The sequence below is a fragment of the Megalobrama amblycephala genome, linkage group LG2 (assembly GCF_018812025.1).
Source record: "Megalobrama amblycephala isolate DHTTF-2021 linkage group LG2, ASM1881202v1, whole genome shotgun sequence".
NCBI lineage: Eukaryota > Metazoa > Chordata > Actinopteri > Cypriniformes > Xenocyprididae > Megalobrama > Megalobrama amblycephala.
In genome coordinates, this window is record NC_063045.1 from 14,003,665 (window position 1) to 14,025,220 (window position 21,556).

The 21,556-nt window shown below is 38.7% G+C and overlaps 2 protein-coding genes across 6 annotated transcripts in view; one reads left to right on the forward strand and one right to left on the reverse strand.

Moving 5' to 3' along the window:
* The window catches only part of dennd1b (DENN/MADD domain containing 1B), a 107,866-nt gene extending 94,770 nt beyond the window's left edge, over window positions 1–13,096 (reverse strand). The window contains exons 1-2 of one of the 5 annotated variants that reach the window (XM_048182901.1): window positions 12,770–13,096; window positions 12,037–12,101 (exon numbers count right to left, since the gene is read on the reverse strand). In XM_048182901.1, coding sequence (XP_048038858.1) covers window positions 12,037–12,042 — 6 coding nt within the window. In that variant the 5' untranslated portion in view covers window positions 12,043–12,101; window positions 12,770–13,096. The remainder of the gene's footprint in view (window positions 1–12,036; window positions 12,102–12,769) is intronic. The other 4 variants (XM_048182896.1, XM_048182898.1, XM_048182899.1 and 1 more) reach the window with 4 other exon arrangements.
* A 1,453-nt stretch (window positions 13,097–14,549) lies between these two features.
* Window positions 14,550–16,755, forward strand: lg2h1orf53 (linkage group 2 C1orf53 homolog). Its single transcript, XM_048182902.1, has 3 exons — window positions 14,550–15,042; window positions 15,811–15,912; window positions 16,182–16,755. Exons 1-3 carry the CDS (start codon window positions 14,809–14,811, stop codon window positions 16,251–16,253), a joined length of 408 nt encoding a protein of 135 aa, XP_048038859.1. The 5' UTR covers window positions 14,550–14,808; the 3' UTR covers window positions 16,254–16,755.
* Window positions 16,756–21,556: the final 4,801 nt, after the last annotated feature.

The window sequence follows — 21,556 nt, forward strand, 5'->3', positions numbered from 1 at the left end:
AGATATTTTTGATGAAATCCGATGGCTCAGTGAGGCCTCTAATGACAGCAATGCCACCGAATTTCTCAAGATCCAGAAAGGTACTTAAAACATATTTAAAACAGTTCACGCAAGTACAGTATTTCTACTTTAATATTAAAAAGCGACGAGAATACTTTTGTCCGCCAAAAATCCAATAACAAAATAACGACTTTTCAGTAATATCTAGTGATGACTGATTTCAAAACACTGTTTCGAAGCTTTTCGAATCTTTTGTTTTGAATCAGTTGTTTGGAGTGCCAAAGTCACATGATTTCAGCAGTTTGGCAGTTTGATACGCAATCCGAATCACTGATTCGAAACAAAAGATTTGTAAAGCTTCAAAGCTTCATGAAGCAGTGTTTTGAAATCAGCCATCACTAGATATTGTTGAAAGGTCATTATTTTGTTTTTTAGCACACAAAAAGTATTCTCGTCGCTTTATAATATTAAAGTAGAACCACTGTACTCATGTGAACTGTTTTAAATATGTTTTGAGTACCCTTCTGGATCTTGAGAGGTTCGTGACATTGCTGTCAATAGAGGCCTCACTGAGCCATCGGATTTTATCAAAAATATCTTAATTGGTGTTCCGAAGATGAACAAAGGTCTTACAGGTGTAGAACGACATGAGGGTGAGTAATAATCGACATTATTTTCATTTTTGGGTGAACTAACCCTTTAATTATGATGATGATGATGATGATGATGATGATGATGATGATGAATATACAAGGAGGACAAGAAGAGGAAATATATGTATATCATTATACTGATCATGCATTTGGTTCAAAGCTACTCAAGAAGAAGCCTACAGAAGAACCGGAGTAACTTTTAACGTGTCTTTGTTCAGAGCTGGCCTTATTAGCATTTGTTGAGGTGAAGGCAAACTTTCTCTCTGGGTTCAGGCTCAAGTGTTTGAAATGACACGACGCAATAATCAAAATCAGCAGGATTAATTATTTACCACACCCTCATTTTTGATGCCATTACACAACTCTAAGAATAACTGTGCCAAGAAGTCTTTCCGTGTTCTTACAGACTGACTGCGACGGTGCACTTAAACGGGGAAGTCTGGAGTGCCGTGACGAGCCCTGCGGTAAGCTGCCTCTCAGATTACACCAATCAGCAGATTCGTCCTGCTGCCGTGCACACGCAAAACATCGGTCCATGCACAGCAGAACAGGTCCCATGTAGCCTAAGAGGGAGGGTGTGTGGGGTGAAACCACCTGAGAAGAAACAGGCCGACACCCTGCAGGGCCTGACTGTTCCCGTCACATCTGCTGATCTTCACTCGCCATAACCGGACACTACATTGCTGGCCTTGCCATCCAGCTATGGTAAAGAAGCTAAAGCAAAACAAAAACCACACGCATGTCAATCAAAATCATTTGAAATCAAAAAAACGTAGGTTCTTGAAGTGTGCACCACTTGCAGCAACACGTAGGAGTTTAGGAACAGGTGACTGCAGAACCATCCTGCACTGGTGAATTTGGCAAAACTTCCATCGTAATCATAAATTCATATATTCACAGCCCCAGTGGAACGGCTTCAGACTGTTCACAACTAACGAGACTCTTCAGCACGGCAAGAGAAAAAAAAACACAGAGAGTTTCATGAAGTGAAAATCCATAACTTGCAGAACTGGAGGTCAATGTGAATTCAGTTCTAAGCAGGGGTGTGTGGCATAACTTATTCCGTGGCTTCAAACTAAAGCTTTTTTCCATCATTAAGCTGTATTTTCGGGTGATGCTGGCAAAGGGGATCCGGGGAGACTTGATGAAGTTGCACAAGCATAATGAGGGCAGATCAAACCGAATTGAATCTGCATGACTATAAAGTAAAAGAAAATCATGCGCAAACTACCCTGTAGCCGTTGTGAGTAATGACCAATCAACACCATCTTAGGCACAGCGGCATTGTTAGTCTGACAGCGGAGCCCCACCAAAGTGTTAGCTGGCTCTGAACCCTCGACACAGCTGAGCGCCAATCAGGTTATTTAACAAGGTGGGGGTCAAATGGCAAAAAAGACCCTTGGCTCACAGACCTGTCAAAAGCTGGTGTGTGAAACTTGAGGCTGGAAAATAAATGTGCTAGGACACATTTAAAAAAGTAAAGGTACAGCTACAGGTACATTTTAAAAATATTTATTTAGATGACTCAAACTTCACATGACAAAAAGTCAAACAGGTTAATCCAGTAGCCTGCAAATGTAACTTGATCTCTAAAAAAAAAGTCAAAATTAGTGCATTTTCTTTTTAGCACCTTATTTTTACCTTACAATTAGAGGCGTTCGCTCATTATTTTAAAAGAAAACCAAACCCTGATTATTCAGCTTCATTTTACATCTAACTCCCACACCCTTTGTGCTGGTGACATAAATGATACCTCAAATTGTGCAGCTTGTTCAGCAGAGTTATGCTATTAAGGTCCAGTCACATTAAGCAAATTTTGGCAAAAATTCCCAGGCAAAAATAGCCGATTTTTGGATATATGAAATGACCACATTCTTATTTCACGATATGATAAATTTTATTTCACAATAACGATATATAACAAAAAGCAAATTACAAACAATAGGACAAATTAAAAAATAAATTACAAAAATTAAGTTTTTTAGTTAAGTTTTATTTTATTTAACATAGTAAGAATTAGTATAGAAATTTAATCAAATTTAAAAATAAAGTATTGCATAGTCTTCACTGTATGATTTAAATATAAATGTATTCTTATTAGGGGTGTGACGAGATCTCGTGTCACGAGATCTCGCGAGACTAAAGTGTGACGAGATTTCTCGTCGAGGCGAAAAGTAGTCTTGTGATGTTGCCATGACAGAGTGTTAGGATGATTAGGAAAGAATATGCCACCGCTACGTTTACATTACGCCTCCACTGTCCTTTTGCTAAGCAAACCGTTGGATAACGGTTGCCGGCGCTCCATATTTAAAGAGTTACGCGCGATCGCTGAAAGTGAAAGTAAACGCGCGCGCATGCGCATTGAAACGCGATTTCAATACCCCGAATTTTGAAAGCGGCTCCTTGATGAATGCAAATATCTCTCAATATGAAAGCTATTTTAGGCTGGGCAGCGTAGTTGTAACCATCTCTTAGCTCTGTATCAAAGAAAAAGTTGGTCTTATTTGCACTTTGAATATTGAGAGAGTGCGATTATGGTTTCAACTTGTAAAGTGTTACCATAAAAATTAATAACAGTTTTCTCTTAATCTTATTAAGCACAAACAATAAGGTTTCATTTGTTAACATTAGTTAATGCACTGTGAACTATCATGAACTAACAATGAATGACTATTTTTATTAACTAACATAAACAAAGATTAATAAATACTGTAGCAAATATATTGCTCATTGTTAGTTGATGTTGGTTAATATGTTAATGTTAATAAATGAGACCTTATTGTAAAGTGTTTTTATTTATACTGTTTTTATTTCTATGATCAGTTTGTGGAAAGGAGTTCAGTTAGGAGGTCAAAAGTTGTAGAAGCTCATAAATCATGTAAAGTAAGATCTGAAGAGACTGAAATCATACAGAAGAGAAGTCAGTCAGTTGGGTTTGTGGCAAAACCTTTTACTGTGCTTTAGTATTGTTGTCTTTTACTGCATATGATAATTCATACTCAGAAAGTAGAACTGAATGACATTCATTATAAGATGATTAGTTAAAACATTTCAAATACACCTGCAGAATATTTTTTCTAGTCATGTATTTCGCCATTAAGGATTTCTTAAAAATAGTGTGTAAAAATCTGGTCTCGTCTCGTCTCGTGAACTCAATCTCGAGTCTCGTCTCGTCTCGTGAGATACCTGTCTCGTCACACCCCTAATTCTTATTAAAGCTAAAAATAAAAATTTAAGCATTAAGTTATTTTTCTCTTTTGTGTGATTCACATTAATGACACAGCAGCAAGTATATTAGGCTGCTGTCACTTTAAGACCAAATGCATGGATCCATTATACTGATACATATAATGATCTGGTTTACACTCAGCTGTTTTCTTTTACTTGAGACTAGAGTTGTCAAAAGTACCGACTTCGGTACCTAGTCGGTACAGAAATTTTAAAAATGTGACGCTTTGAGCACTATTGAGCGGATTCGTAAACACCTGTGATTGGCCACTGTGTTCACGGCTCATCGGATATGTCGGTGATTGGCTACAATGATCAATGCTGTAAAAACGTTGTAAATAGTCAATGAAGCTCTTCACCAAGTGCTTACACAGATACACACAAGAGTGCTTGAAAGCAGACGTCTATCGTGGACCAGTCTGCTGATAGACACCTGTTTTCAAACAGTCCCACTCCTGCTTTCAAAACGCTTTAAAATTCAAACACTTCCGTGTGCTTTCAAACACACATATTTTCACTAGGGATGTAACGATACACAAAACCGACAGTTTGGTTCGTACCTTGTTTTTGAAGTCATGGTTCGATTCAGTATGTTTCGGTATAGCAGGGGGAGAAAACTAAACAAAATTGCTTTTATTTATTAAACAGTGGTTTACTGAACAAAATGTGTCTCTGTCTTTAAATAAATTCTATTATAATTAAAAGTTTAAGGATAAAAAAATTATCTCTGCTAATGAAACTATATATGGAGCCCTTACTTGCACATTACTATAATACTAAAGGTTCAGAGCACAAACTATTCAGTTGCCATTTATTTTTTGACATCCACACTCAAATAACAAATTGTATGCAAACATGTAACCTGCACATAAGGCAGTTTTTGCATTAACTTCAAAATTTATGTATAAAATTATTTTTTTACTCCAATTCGTTGTTGAAATATAATCATTTACACAGTAGTCATTCTCATGACAGATTTATTTAAACATACATTAAATATTCAAGACATCACTAACTAGTTAAGTAAAATATAATGAATATATAGGCTAATATAATGCATATATTTATAAAGAGTTCATTTCTCTGACGAACTAACAAGCTGTGGACTCGCCTGAGGTAAATGCTACGTGACGTTGTTTACAAGCTGTATTACTGACGTTTTTACGCAACACTGAGTCATTACATGAGATATTAGTTGTACTGTATCTTTCAACATACCCTCAGATGCTCATTCATGTTTATTCTGTAGTATTAAAGAGGAAGAGATGATCGCATTCACTCGCGCGCCGCGCTGCAGCTTGAAATGAAGCACCTATACAGTGATCTTTCATGCCACATTAAAGAGGGACAAAATGGCATTTTTGGTTTGAATTTCATGATAAAATGAAATTCACAAAACAATATTTTCAGTTTAAATATTGATACACCCCTATTTTTTTTTTTACATGGTAACGTTATTTATCGTCATACCACCCAGCCCTAGTATGTATGAAGCACAGCTCACACATAAGTCACTGTCAAACCAAGCAGCTTTCTTTTTGAACATGAACTCTTTTGCGAAATTCACCCTTGGGCAAAATTTTCCATCACATGTATTAAAATGACTGGTATTCGCCCACATAATTTCACTGAGCAACGATAACATTTCGACTAGTAAGCAATCACCCATTAATGTCACATAAACCCCCACATCATAGTGGTGACTTCTGCACAAGCAAGCACCTCTCACATTTTCTACATAAAAAGTACAATCAAATTAAAAAATAAATAAATAGAAATAAATTGGGGGGGAAGGGGGATAAGCTCATTGATCAAGCAACAAAAACCAAAAAGTCCTGGCACCATGTTTACCACCTAGTCAAACTGGTCCTTAACACCAATGAAATACACGTGGCCTGTGCGAGAAAGAGATATAAAGCTGTTGGTCATCACTGGAAAATCACTTTGCTAATTGCACCACAAGTGTAGTTGTAAATTTCAGGTCTATTATTTTTTATTGCTTTATTACTGGGTGCAATCTGGAAGAAAAGAAGAGGCGTGACAGGTAGCATCTGTCTCCACCTACTGCCTTGGCACAGTCAGCATCATCTGCTGGCTTTGGCACAGGGCATGAAAAACATCAATGCGGCTCACTAGTGCCAAGCACAAGCATGGCAGTCATGCTTAATCCAACCTGGCAAAGTATTCATCTTCTAATATTAGCTAAAATAAGTCACCTACTCTGCAGTCTCCAGACCTGTCAACACCAGACCCATGCTGGAGAAAAAAACAATGGCATTACCTTTAAAACTATTGGTTTCTAAAATGTATCCTATTTTATTTATATTAGAGATGAGCAAAGCTACATATTTTCAAAGTTGGTGGACAAGTTGGTGAGTTGACTGATTTATCTTAGGGCAAGCGCACACTACAGGACTGTACGACCTGTCGTCGTCTTGTCATAGCAGTGCACACACTACACAACACAACGCTGACAAGGTGCACAAACTATAAGACATGTGGCCTAGAGGCAGTCCCAGGAAATAAAAAAACGTTTTCTCACATAAATTCACATGAGAAATTCAGGCAAATTGTTACGAGATTTTTCCATTTATACCATCTACACCTTGTCATTGCATTGCAGACACTACAAGATCACATGGTGATAATATGAAACAGGTTAAAAAATATTGCAACATCTTTTGCAACGACAGGCTCAGATCCTGTCGACTGACCTGCTCATACTTCACGAGCTTTGGCGACCGCAACGAGCGCCGATTTAGCCACGATCGGGGGTTTTGTCGCAGACCTTGGAAATCTATCTGCAACAGAAAAATCCAGCCAAATGTCGTGTGAGCTTGCCTTACTGTGTAATGCAATATTTTTGTCTGTTACAATAGTCACTGTGTCAGATTACGCAACTTTGACCCCTAAACTCATTGTGCCATGGACAAGAAACATACATCATAATAATAAAAAATAAATGCAGCCTTGGTGAGCATAAGAGATTTTCGTATGTGCAACAGACTGGAACAGAATGAGAAATGCGTTTAAAAGTATTTAAACTTGACACACCATTTTTAGACAGGAAATTGACAGGCATTACTGTGGTTTAGATCAGACTGTTACCATTTTGTCTATTTAAATGGTGAAAAATCCAAGTTGACATCAGTAAATTATGGAGTGCTGCAAGGATCTGTGTTAGGCCGCCTGTTATTGTCAATATACATGCTGCACTTGGAAACATTAACGAGCATCGGCAATATTAGAAAAAAATTGAATTAGTTTCCACTGCTATGTCGATGATACTCAGATATATATTTCATCATGACCAGATGAAATCTTTAAATTATCCAAGTTGACAGAGTGTGTTAAAGATATTAAATATTGGATGACCAGTAATTTTCTTCTATTAAATTCGGATAAGAGGTATTACTTATTTGACCAAAAACCCACACACGGAATCTCTCAGAATACAATTTTTTTTTAACTAGAAGGATGTACTGTTACATCATCGTCTACAGTTAAAGTCCTGGGTGTTGTATTAGACAGCAACTTATCTTTCAAAAATCATATCTCATGGGTTACAAAAACAGCTTTCTTCCATCTCAGAAACATTGCTAAGCTAACAAACAGAAAAGCTACTCTCGACTGGATTACTGTAATGCACTACTAGCTGATCCTCAATAAACAAGCTACAGTTAGTGCTAGAGTTCTTACCAGGTCGAGAAAATATGATCATAGTGCTGGGCGGTATGACCAAAAATTTATATAACAGTATTTTTCAAAATTATATCGGTTTCACGGTATATGACGGTATTTTTTTCCCTTATGCATGACTGGCCGTTAACCATATTTTCTACTGATTGAGAGAGGAAATACTGCAGTAGATTGACTAGAATGCCATAGACAGCCATTTGTAGTGGTGTCCGAAACCATAGTGGACGTTATTGAGTGCACTCATTCAATCTCACATTGCACCGCAATAACGAATGTACACACAACGGCTGTCCGAATTCACTCACTCGTTTTCATTCACTCTTTCAAGTGAACAATATAAGTGGATAACGTGGGGAATAGTGAATGAGGCTTTAGGGGGTGATTTCGGACTTACCATAGGCTGTGATGCGATCTCAGCTGTGCTCTCACTACAGTGCAACAGTGAAACGGGACGCTCTCAAACTGTGACGGGCTGCGCCACGATCCGAACATTGGTTAAGCGACACATACCTTTATTGCGGTATCATCAAAATTCATATCATAAAAATAAATACCGGTATTCGGTATGAACCGGTATACCGCCCAGCACTATATGATCATATCACCCCAATTGTATTATTATCCCTACACTGGTTACCTATTAAGCACCATACTGATTTCAAAATACTGCTACTGACCTATTAGGCCCTATATGATTCAGCTCATGTATATTTAACCAAACTTTTACTGCTCTACAATCCATCATGCTCTTTAAGGTCACAAAACACTGGACTTTTAGTAGTACCCAGGATATCTAAGTCCACTAAATGTGGGAGAGTGTTTTCTCATTTGGCTCCTAAACTCTGGAACAGCCTTCCAGATAATGTTCAGGGTTCTGAGACTCTCTCCCAGTTTAAATCTAGATTAAAGACATCTCTTTAGCCAAGCATTCACATAATGAATCTCATAACCTTGTACTCTCCAGTTATATCAGATCAAATGCACATATATTTTTTTTCTTGAAACATTATTAACAGCAGCTATGTTAATTATCTTCCACTTGCTTTTCTGTTTTATATTGGGATGCCCATCCCGAGGTAACTAGAAATTACACCAGCGCCAGTTTGGATCCAGACTCTTAGGAAGACTTCAGATGACCCAACACCTGTGAAGAGATGACGCTGACCTCCGCAAGGACTTCAGATGATGCTGAGAGCCTTGAGGGAACGGCGCGAGGCCGGTGACGTGAGTGATAATGAGCATCAGCTGCGCGTTGCACCGGTCTCGAATCTCTCACTGAGGAGCTCCAGAAGCATTAAAAGGGGAGCAATGACAGTAAACGACGAGAGAGGACCAGGCCTGGATTTTACTTTATGTTTTATTATGTTTGTGTGGCCGGCAGACGTCCGTGAGGGTCTGCCGGCATTACTTTCATTTTGTTCTTTGTTTATTTTAAATATTAAAGTTTGTTTAAACATTCGCCGGTTCCCGCCTCCTCCTTCCCGTATCTACGAACTGTGTTACAATGCCAATTTGCCAAAAATTTCTGTAATCTTTATAATCACAGCTTGTAATAATTACTTTAACAAGCTCATTGTTTCTGCCTAAAATTAATACACATGCCCGCAGTTTCACAGACAAGGCTTAAGCTAGTCCCAGACTAAAAAGCATATTTGAGCTGTTTTAACTGAAAACAACTTATACTGACTTAAAATATGTCAGTGCCATTGTTCTGTCTCAAGATGCACACCAGTAATGTTTTTTTTTTTCTAGTGTTCGTTTATTAAAGATACTTAAATATCCTAATTGAACTAAGGTCTAATCCTGGCTTAGGCTAAGCCCCGTCTGTGAAACCAGGCCATGGTTTATTATCTTGAACTTTACATTTCTGAAATGGACACACAGTCACCTCTAAATTGTAATGTAGACACATGCATTTTCTGTAATGCTGCTTTGAAAGTGCTATACAAGTAAATGTGAATTGAAGTGAATTGAAATTGGACTTTAAAAAGCTAAGGTAACAGTGTGAAGCTGTCAATCAAAAAAAAAAAAAATCATATGAATGACTAATTATTTTCCAGCATTTGAAAAAAAACTCCCTACAAAAAGTAGCAGGATAACGTGACATGTTCTGAAACTGAGATGCATCACTACTAGAAAATGCACTCAAGAGTAAACTTGTGTGGACAAAGAGGGAAATGAAAGATGACAAAAAAGCAAACGGTGGTTTCCTCTAATCTGGTATCTAGTAATAAACTGCCCAACACAAACTGAACACACAAAAAAAAATATCTGACCAGTGGTTCCTGTAACTCAAAGTAAAGTCAAGACCACAAGATCATGGGTTGGATTCCCAAGAAATGCATAAAGTCACAAAAAATGCACACCTTAAATGCAATGTAACTCACTTTGGATGAAAACAAAACGCAATGCAAATTAAACGCAATGTACTTGTAGGTTCGCTTGATTTGCCTGACTTCAATTTTCCTCAAGAGAAACTGAACTGTATTTGGGCTGATCAAATATCAAATTAGGCTAAATGACACATGAGGTGAGTAGAGAGGCAGAATGTCTGATGAGATGCACTGAATCCCCTTGAATGCCTCATATTACCACAACTGCTCTAGAATCACCCCATTTGGCTACAGAAATATGTTTCAGGCGCTATCCCGCAGGTCCACCATGTTTGAACAGAACAAAATGCATGAAACTCAAGAACTGGGCAGAGAACAGTCAATCACATGCTTTAACTAGAAATTGGAAGAGATTTGTTATTTTGCAAACCACAACATTAAATTTGCGACAAGATATTGTATATGTTATGTCAGGCTGGAATTGTTTCCTGTCCTTGATGAACTTCTGTTTGGCCCTAAAGCCTTTTAGAATGAAGAGGCAATTCTGAGAGTCAGGGTCAGGAAATGAGACGAACGCGACATATGATGATGAGGGAAGTGGGTTATAGCTTATTTCAACTTTCACGTCAGCGGCTGGACCGGGAATATTTTCCTTTTTCGGTCAGAGCAACAGCTGCCTCTGTGAACCACCTGCTCCTCACCTCTTCAATGTCAAGCAAAAAGAGTAATGATAGTTTCAGTATAGGAACAAAAATCTGTGGTATTAGATATGCTGAGCTTATAACAAGCAATTTTTCATATCCGTTTACCTCATACTGAATCAAAACATGAAAAAAAAAAAATCTGTTACTAAAAAGATTCATAATGGTCTCACTTCACAGAACAGCACAGCAGTCGTTACCTGGTCCGTTAAAGATGCGTGCTTTCTATTCAGCCTTGCAGAGCTCAAAGCAAACAAACTCACATACCAAGATCGATATCACAGCACATTAACCTACTTCTTAACACCAAAATGCATCTGCAGGTTTTTCTGAATTAGCTCAAAGCGAATGCAAACCAAGTGAGTGCTGATGTAAAATGGAAACGCACACAAGCCAGCCCATCAGAAGCAAATCTGACCACCCTATGAATATACAGCAATAACTTCCTTCCCGTGAATCCCCCAGACACAAAACGCATCATTTAGTCATCCATTTCAAGCATGGAAAACAGCTAAGCACATCAGCTAAAAACAAGAGTTACACTTTTAAAAGCTGTCAAATTTTCACAATCAAGGCTTTTAGATGGTACAAAGTTAGAGACATTTAGCATGGTTGATGATAAGTTTAGTAAAACTTTGGTTAAATATATATTAGCCATTTTTTGTTAAATTTTCCATTGTATTTTTTACAAATTTTCAAAAAATGAAGTAAAATAGCTGGTTTAATTTGAACAGTTTTGTTTTGCTGTTGTTTACACGACAATGATGTACTAAAAAGGGAAACGTTTTTCGCGTACAGACATCAACGTTGTCAAAATGATCCTTGTTCGCACGCATCCACGAAAACGATTAAAAACTCTGTATTCAGCTGCCAGGCCAGTAGTTGGCGATATCTCTTTGTAAAGAAAAACTAAGGGCCTATAAACTGAACATGTAATATTCATGCACATGACATTACCACTTTTAGACGTCATGTGCATGAGGTTTTTTTGTAAAAGTTTGTGTTTTCAAGCCCCCAAAATGCGTTATTGTGTAAAAACACATAAAAAGGTTTTTAGCTAAAAAGGGTGTCGCGTAAACGGCCCCTCAGTTGGCATATTTAGGTGACACATATGCCCATAATATCATACATCATTCACCCTGAACTGTATGTCATCCCTGACACAAAAACTAAAAGACAAAACTATGAACAAACTTAATTTGGAAAAACTATCACGCATTTTTGTACAATACAAACGCCACACATTATCACTTAAAAGCCATGAAATATGAGCAATCTTACATAAGCCTGAGTAAACATGGATTCCTTTCATGCCGTATACTGACAGCAAGGAAAATAACCAAAAAGTGATTTAAAACAGAGGTTCAACAAACAAACACTTGCATATGCAAAACATAACAAAACTGAGAAATGAAGGCTCACCTTCATTTTCAGATGATGGACATGCAACCTGAAGTGCCAAATCAAATGTTCTCTCAGGATTCTCGCTGAAAGAGGAAAAACAAGCCCATTTCACTAACTTAACAATTTAACAAACTCTTTAAGACTGTTAAAGGAACGGTTCACTTATAAACGAACATTTTATTATTTACTCTCTTTCCAAACCAATGTAACTTTTATTCCTCTTTTGAAAACACAAAACAAGATGTTAGGCAAAATGACAGTATCAGTCCCCCATTCACTCTTATTGCAGATTTTTCCATGCAAGATCCTAACATCTGCTTGTTCCACTTAAGAAAAAGTTATTAACGATGTAATGTTCATTTTTGCGTTATCTATCCCTTTCAAAGCTCGACATGTCATTAGAGACTCAAGTATGTAGTCAGTTTGCTCTTGTGAATTCATAATATATCCATAGATGCTAATAGTACGTGATATTAAAGGCGTCTAATTACAGCAAAATGAAATATGTGCAGCTGTCAAGTTTAAATGGCTGTAGAGGAATGCGGCTAGGCTAGTTAGCATGTCTGAGGTAAACAGCTAACCGGTCAGCTGGACCTGTCATCTCCTCTCATTAGCCAAATGAGCTAACTAATGGATTTGCAATAGCAGCTATCTTCATTTCAACCATATGAGAGACTTTTATTAACGGAGACTGATAACGCGTACCGCGACAAACCAGAGGAATGTGGAAGGTAAACAAGTGTGGACTTACTTTATCCTGCTGTCCATGGCTAAAGCATCGCGTCAGCAGCAGCTCGCGCCGACGGCGGGAAAATAAAACACCGTCGCGCACTCCGAGCCACGCGCGCTGCCTGCGAACCTTCTAGTTTCGCGGCTACCTGACGGACGGTCGCGGAAACTGCTGCATTCCTCTATCTGTCGGCGCGCGTGCTCCCCGCTGACGCTTCCTGGACGCGCTGCTGGCCGTTTCGGTTCCCCAGGCTGTGATCCTGCAATGAAGCACCAGGAAGCACCTGGGTCACGCGAGTATGCGCGCGCGCGCGCGCGCGTGTATTTCAGTGGGATTGTGAGTCCAAAAATGAACACGTCGTCATTATTTACTCGCCCTCATGTTGTTTCACACCTGTATGAGTTTATTTTTGTTGTGGAATACAAAATGAGTTGGCAGGCGGAATTACAGCCCCAGTCTCTATTCACATTCATTGAATGGAAAAAAAGATGGTGACTGAGCCTGTCAGTCCTTATAGGTAACCTTACTTATTACACCTTATCTGTTTTTGTGTTCCACAGAAGGAGGTAAGTCATTATGATTTGGAACAACATAAGTAAATGTCATTTTTGAGTGAACTGTCCCTTTAATTGTATCTTTCAGAGCATTTTTTTTTTTTTTTTTTTGCATGCATAGACATGTCTACTCTACTGATGATAGCTTGCATACTATGCATGTCTTTATGGTTCCCAAATACCTTCTTTATATTATTACATCCTGAAATGTTCCTGAAGAGGAATGTGAACACATCTATGATGTTTAAAAATAGGCCTGTAAAACAGGACCTGTTTATATGATAAACACTTTCTAGTGGTAAAGCAAAGGAAGTATAAATTCACACCACCCACTTGTATAAAAAAATAGTTTTTGTTTCGTACAGGTCCACGCCTAGTCATTTAAACCTGTTGCAATTCAAAGACATGCATTTGTATTTGACTATTTCCTGCGGAAAAATACTATGAGGTTTGTGTGAATGTGGTTAATAAAGAAGGGAAATCTTGCCACTTTACATGTCACTGTCTTGTCTTTTCAAAGTGAAATAAAATGCTGTTATTTCTGCTTATATTTGTAGTTGTAGTTACTCCTTTTTTACTCCTTTCTATTGTTTATCCTCTGCCCCATGAGTTGAACATGAGCACTTTACTATATTCTATACTAAGGAACTGAATATGCACGCCTGTAATAGTAGGTTAATATGCAGTTAAACAGGCAAAAGTCAGCTAGATGATAATGGCAGATGAACTAAAGCTTGAACTGCTCTTAGAATGAGGAAGTTTTTCATAAATGTCAGGTCAGTGCAAGTTAGTTATCACATTTTTATTGGGGCAACCTGTTGTGTGTTTAAATGTTACAAAAAATGTAATTTATTTAGTTGTAATATTTATAATTAATTTTATTTATAAAATTACTGATTACAACATTTATTAGCCAAAACAATGGTATGGTTTTTATAGGTTATGTTATACCTTTTACCTTTGCTTTTTCAAGAATTGATTTTGTATTTCATGACTGTTTAAACTAATCAACATTTAATTTAGTTGAAAAAAAAAAATTAGGCAGATTTCATTGAGACATGAAGGGGCATGTTGTCTTTTGTTCAAAGAACTGTATTTTTTCATGATAACCATGGACATTTTTGACAGTTTTAAATGTTAATGTTATAATTAATAATAAATAAATAAATAAAAACCTGAAATACTCACTGGAGTGGAGTTAAAAGCATGACAACAAACACAAATACTTCCTCCTGCTGCAATTCTACAGTCCAACAGAGGGGGCGCTTATATGCATCTTGTGTACCCAACTGTCAGAACATGAAAAGGACAATGAGAAAAGAACACGGCGGTGATTTTTAACTTTTATTGGCAGCAGAGCAGAGTGAGAACATAGTTCTTTAAACAACAACATTTAATCCTGGTTGTGAGAACTGTCTCTACACGTTTAGGTACTGTCAGAAGTTTGCATTTGTCCGCAAAGCAACGTTGTGACAAGACTTCTTAGTTTCCTTTTTAGCATGAGTTATGCTGCTTCTCGGTTCAGGTAGACTTTTAAGATTAACAAGTTTTAAACGCAGTCGAACGAATATAATGTCAAATGGGTTGTGCAATAAGAGAACACCGCGTTCATATTGCAGTGGACGCGAGAGCGAATCAAATTCGAATTCTAACGATAAAAACGCAGCCGCGTCACCTGAAACAAGCACGCTTTCTGATGACGATAGATTAATTTATAAACTCCATCTGGACGCATGCAAGGTAAGAGCAAACTCGAACGCTTATAAACTTCACGTTCAGCAGCTGGTGTCACATTTAAAGAGACTCGTGTAGATACACTAGAGCCTGAGTCAGTGACCTATGTATATGGGAACTTAACCATCATAGATGGTTCAGTATTAGCAACTAGGCATTCTTATCATTGAAGATCCTACATTTTCCATTTTTAAGTGTGTATACATATACATACATACATACATTCTTGGATAACTAAAAAGAACATACTAGACCTCTAACTAGCAGACTACTAAGGCTACTTAAGTGTGGAAGACTGGGTCATTTTTGAAAGTTCCTTTTGGCTGTCAGGAACTATGTAGTTTGATGGCCGAGAGAAAGTTATGGAAGACCCGTAGAGTTGGAGGATGCACAGACAGTGTCAGCTTCACTATGGAGCCAAAGGATGGCATCTGAAATGGCATGCCACAAAAAGTGCCTCGGGCCCTTTTGGCGTCGAAGGCTGTCATAGATGAAGCCAGCACTCTCTGAGGAAGAGTCAGAAATGATGCTTAAGAAACACGTTTGCATTGTGTTTCCACTGTATTTTCATTTTTGACTTGTTAAATTTCCAGGGGTGTAAAGTGGATGTAAACTTTTTATCATTGTTATTATTATAAAGTTTATTTGTCATAATCATTTAGAACTTAAATAGTTTACCCTAAAATATGCTCTTTACGGAACATTGATCTTTATAAACAGTCTTCACAAATTTGATCATTTTGATGATCATCTGCAAATTGCATCTGTTCACAGAATCAGGAAAGAACATACATTGACCCTATAACAGGCTACAATGTGTTCACTGAGTTTGCCCATAGGAAAAGAGGAAGATGCTGTGGGAGTGCCTGCAGACATGTAAGCTTCATATTTTTCTCATGTATCTTTACAAGAGGACTGAAAGAAAATGTCAGTCAGTATTGTATTAATTTTATAGTAAGTATTTTTTATTTAAAGTGAAATTTAGTTGATTTTTTTATGGATTACATGATGCTGAGACAGGAGAAATCCATTCTGTCAGTAACCCACAATACATAATAAAAAGCAAACTGTCCACATGATAATAATTCTTTTTTAACTTTATAGTACCCATATGTTAACTCTAAACTTCTTGTTTTTCCCGACAGTGTCCATACGGGCAAATTAACGTGGAGGATCCTGCTAAGAAGAAAACCTTCAACTCTTTGTTTTATGTATAGCAGTAAATGTTAAGATCGGCTGAACAACTCATTTTGTGTGCTCCTGTATTGAATTTGGACTTCTTTTAATGCGCATTCGTCTTACACTCTGTTTAAAATGATGAAATACGCTACACCAGATGTGCAACCCACACTCCAGGAAATGGTTTGAATCACATCTATCCACTGTGAGTTGACTTACAGGAGTTGGTGTGCTCCTCTGTCAGATGAATTCCACAAGCGGGAATTTTTGCGGTGATGAATATTCATACGGTTACAGGCGATCATAATTTTGACAGCTGTCAATTCTGACTACTTCCTCCCTGGTAAATGTTCGACCAAGAAAACACAATGGAGAATAAAGTCCTCTCATAAATGTGTGCTGATGTTAAATCAATCGAAAGCTTCATTTCTAAATGAAATTACAAAGAAATGATGCACAAAGTGTTCACAGACATATATTTGATTGTAGTTATTGTAGGTATGTAATTTAAACTAAGTAAAAGTACTTTTTGAAAAAAGATCTCCTTGAATTCCTTCAATATTTTATGCAAAAAGTTTTGCTCTTTTATGTTGCTTCAACAATTTACATACTCTATATACACAGGGGCATATGGCACAGCTTACATGTTGAGCCTGAAGCAGTATTAACCATAAAAAATTGTAACGGGTCCTTTTCATTTCATCAATGGCCCAATGTGACCCTATGTTTGTGTGTGTGTGTATTTCATCATAAAGAGATGTTTTATTGGAAATAATAATTAAGTTATTATTCATATAGATTAAAAAAACACATCATATTCATTTTAGTTGTTAGTGTGGTACCTCCTGGCCATTATATGCATCTTCATATTTCCCTGTCTGATTCATATGTCCCTGTGGCTAACTGAGATTGATACTCCACTAAAACTGTGATTTCAGCACAAACACTGTAAGTACACCGATTACACAATGATTAGTAGAAATTTCTTCTTTTATAATCATGTGCAGTCATTGTGTTTACATGATACTTTGTCTGTAGATATGCAAAGCCGAGTAGGATTTTGCCCCAGGCACTGACCATCCAACCTGTCACACAGCATCGCAGGGCAGGAACAAGGAAACGGTCTCTGAATGCAGGAATGTGTATGTGGCAGCGCTCTGTCCCAGCTTTGCCGACTGGCGCCGAGCACGATATCAGGCGGCGGGAGGGTCCCAAGGCGGGTGCACATTTATCAGGAGCAAGGCCCTGTGAACGTCGACAAGGAGATTCATGATCTCAACAGTTCCAGGGAGGACAGGCAGGCGAGGGGCTTGTGGCATCGTCAGTCCAGATGAGAGGCAAATTTATTTGGGTAAAACCTAAGATGAGGCAGCGGAGCGTACGGCAACAACATTTCCAGTGGAATGGCGAAGGTGTCACACTCATCAAGTACCTGGGCCTGCCTGCCACGGGTCTGCTTGTTTTGCCTAGGGACTTGTCTGTCACATTAAAGTAGATGCATTGCCATTCAAGACCCTTCCCAGTCCTAGTGCCTGACCATGAAATAGGCCAACTTTCAAGTCTGCCTTATTCTTCTGCATCATATGACTTCAGAGATCACATAGTGTTGTCGTTCTCTTTTTCCCTTTCTGTCCCTCCTTTCTCTGTTTCTCTGTATTCGGTGACTGAGACGCAAACGCTACACAATGCTCAGTCCCTCAGAGCACAGACAGATTTCAAGAAAACTTGCTTTAGCAAACAACTCGCAAGCCATGCGCTCGCTAGTCTTGTCATGCGCTGGGATCAGGTGTGGGAATCATAACAACTGAACAAGAAAACATGAGAGTCAGGAAAGGGAAAATGAATCTAAAACCTCGAGGGACTTCCTTGGAAATAGAGGAAACTGGTTATGCTTGAGTAGCATCTCCATCCAGGAGATTCCTTTGGTATCGAAACTGAGCATCTGGTGAGATCTGTTTATTTCCTCTGTCAGTTAATTGCGCATACAAGTCGTCCGAAGGTTACAGACTTTACGTGAAATCTGTGCTTTATTGCATGAATCTTTCAGCATGTTTTAGCCATCCTATTTTTCATATTGTCGTTCTCCGCTTATCAAATTTACCTTTGTTTCATCTGCAGGTCGTTAAGGTCAGACATACCTGGGTTCTGGCTTCAATCACACTAAGCTCTCTCACCGATAATTCCCTCTGAATTGAAACCCACCCAAGCTGCTGTGGGGGCTACAGCTCCTGCATCTACAGAGCTTTGGAGTCCGTCACCTGACCTTCAGCCACAGCATATGCTACAGTAGAGTCCACGCACTGCCACTTTTCTAGAGGCAAAGGGACAGTCTGCCTGGTCCAGCATCCAAATGTATCACTGGTCCAGGTCCATCCTTTCCAGCTCATGGGGACCGGGGGCAAACCCTTGCACCCTCAGCCACACCATGGACCACTGCCGCTCCCTGCCATTCAAGTACCCAGGCCAGACAGAGGATGACACACGTTGGCTGAGAGGAACGGATGTCAGCCGAGTGATGGCTGGAAAATCAGTTTCAGCATCTGGGCTGTCCCTCTCAGTGCGTGTGGGTGTGTGGTCCATAGCGCCGTTGTTGGCAGTGTTTGTGTGCGTGTTGAATCAAGCTATAGCCGAGCAGCCCGTCTGGTCATGCAACAGAGACAATGTCATTCAGCCTTGGGGCTGAAGGCTTACCAAAGTGGTCAGATGGACAACCGGCTTCCCTGTGGTTGCACCAGTGCTCCTGAAAAAGCTCACCACATCTGACTGACAGTCACAGGGCCAGATTCCTTTGGACAGGGCTGTAAATAGCCACACAAAACAGTAGGGCATCTCCCCAAGACCTCTCCCAGTGTTCCAGCCAGACCGTCTGGCCATATCATGCCATATGTGGCACCGTTCAGGCTGGATCAGGTGGTCAACTCCTTCAGTGAGAAAACTTAACTTTGCCTAGTGTGAAAAGGGTAAGGAATGATCTCTAGATCAGCCAGCGTGATCTCAATGTGGTGTAGACCCCCTCCATTGCCACTATAGCTTGCAAATCCAGTTGTCCTGATTGCCCGATGCAATTAAAACCACTAAAAAATACCAAAATGTAGCACGATGGTGCTCAATGACTTGTGCCAGTGGGTAAGGGCAACTCTTTTAGGAACTCCTTTTTGACAACAGAGCTGGTAGCAGAAGTTTACTCCACAACAAAGTAAAATGTATTTTGTTGGTGAGTCATACACATCTCATGCTACAATTTAATGGCATTTGCTGTTGTAGACCAGTGGCTTTGTCTTACACACCCATTTCAGATCTTGGAGTCTCTTCTAATGAGCTGATGACCTGAATCAGGTGTTTGATTAGGGAGACATTCAAAATGTGCAGTGTTCGCAGGGGCTCCAGGAACAGGGATGAGAACCACTGACTATTACATGATTTAGATCAGTGTTTCTCAACTCCTGTCCTGGGGACCCACCTACCAGACTATTTTAGATATCTCCTTATTTAAAACACCTGATTCAACTACAGACATCTAAAACATCCTGGGAGATGGGTACTGAGGAGTTGAGAAACTGATTTAGATCACTGTTTCCCAAACTTGTTCTCGGATACCCCCAATGGTACACATTTTGGATGTCTCCTTCAGTGGACCATTTTAGGTCATAATGAGCTGGTAAGTTGAATCAGGTGTGTTAGATTAGGGAGACATCCAAAATATTCAGCGCTGGGAACCATGTTTGGGCAGTAGCACTAAACATTCGGACACTGATGAATCAATTGCCAGCAAACAATTCTATGGACATGCATGAGTTTATTTATTAACAACATCACTGTATATCCTTCTGACCATATTTGTTTTGTTCATTGTGCATCTACAATGAAATCATAAAATATGTGTTCACTTACAATTTGGGTCTGATTGAGAGACCAAAGAAAATATGTCTACATTACTGGTAAGTGAACATAATAATGAGCACCCAGTGCTCACTGTTTTTTTTTTTTGTTGTTGTTTGTTTGTTTGTTTATTTGTTTTTTTAATTAATTAATTAATTAATTTATTTATTTATTTATTTATTTTACAGTGCTTTTTGGGGTATTCTAGAGCAGGGGTTCCCAACCACACTCCTGTTCTAGGGAGCAGCCATTTCGGTACTCTGGAGAGTTTTTTACAGTGGGACATGTCTAGAAATGCCTGACTCCCTGGCCAGTGCAGTGACTACTGAACTAGGTAGCTAATTGAAACACATCCTTAGATAGTAATTTGAAATGATAAATTTATATAAATTAAATAGTAATTGATAAATCCTAAAGCATGTACTTGCAAGACAGCAAAAAATAGTCTTTGGAGTATAAATAGGTTGCTTTAATACTTGCGATTTAGAACAACAGAATGTTTGATAAATAATAAGTACTGCCTACAAATACTGTAATGGAGGAAAACTTCATTGGGTTAAGTAAATTCAGGATAATGGTACTGGAAGAATACAGCTTTAAAAACAAGAAAAGGAAAAAAGGTGGAAAGGCAAAAAAAAACTGTTGGTTAGGCAGTTGGACTGTTGGGACGGGCTATGTGCTATGGAGCCATCCTCCATCTGTCAACACGAGGAGTTGTGATTCTTGCATCAGCAGAGCAGGGCTCAGCATCAAGAGAAATGGGGTGAGGAGGGAGGGAAAGTGAGAGAGAGAGAGAGAGAGAGAGAGAGAGAGAAAGGAAGAAAGAGAGAGATTTTAACAGCAGCTAAATTCTCATCAGGCACGCTAGACTGAACGTCCCCTCTTCGAAGCAAAGCACGAAACACCGGTGAGGAGCATCTGCTCTGTGGCTTTGTTGCTTCTTAAAAAAAGTGCACTGCGACGACTCTGGAGAAATCGTTGTCCATCTTCAGTTTGTAAATATTTGTTTCATGGTTCAACCGTCACATATGGTTTATAAATGGACATGGTTCTTGTGTAACTGTCTGTATCCCAGCATAGTTTTTACATTATGAATAAGACTTATTCAATTTGATTATTCAAGATGATCATGACTAGGGTTTTTTTTTTTTTTTACATTTGATTGATGTTGTAACTTAATGATTTGTACAACTTGGTCAGCAGCAACTGAGCCTGGGAAATTTAGTAGTGCATTTTTGGTAAAGTTACAGCAGTTTTTCATTTTAAGGTCTATTTGTGTACTGATGCCTACATCTCCTCCCCTTTGACTTGCATGGCATGAAAGGTTGCCTCCAAGCCAACTCTCAAGATAAGGCTTTCTCCTTAATCCAACAGCTTATTTAAAAGTATCAAAACACTTTCCATTCTTCAGTCAGCCATGTTGACTCCGATTTTCAGCATTTAGGATGGCTCTATGTTTCAA

Coding starts and splice junctions, on each gene's coding strand:
- lg2h1orf53 (XM_048182902.1), top strand. CDS start 14,809: ATGCTGCTTCTCGGTTCAGGTAGACTTTTAAGATTAACAAGTTTTAAA. Junction 15,043..15,810: donor TCCATCTGGACGCATGCAAG/GTAAGAGCAAAC, acceptor ATCTGTTCACAG/AATCAGGAAAGAACATACAT. Junction 15,913..16,181: donor GTGGGAGTGCCTGCAGACAT/GTAAGCTTCATA, acceptor TTTTCCCGACAG/TGTCCATACGGGCAAATTAA.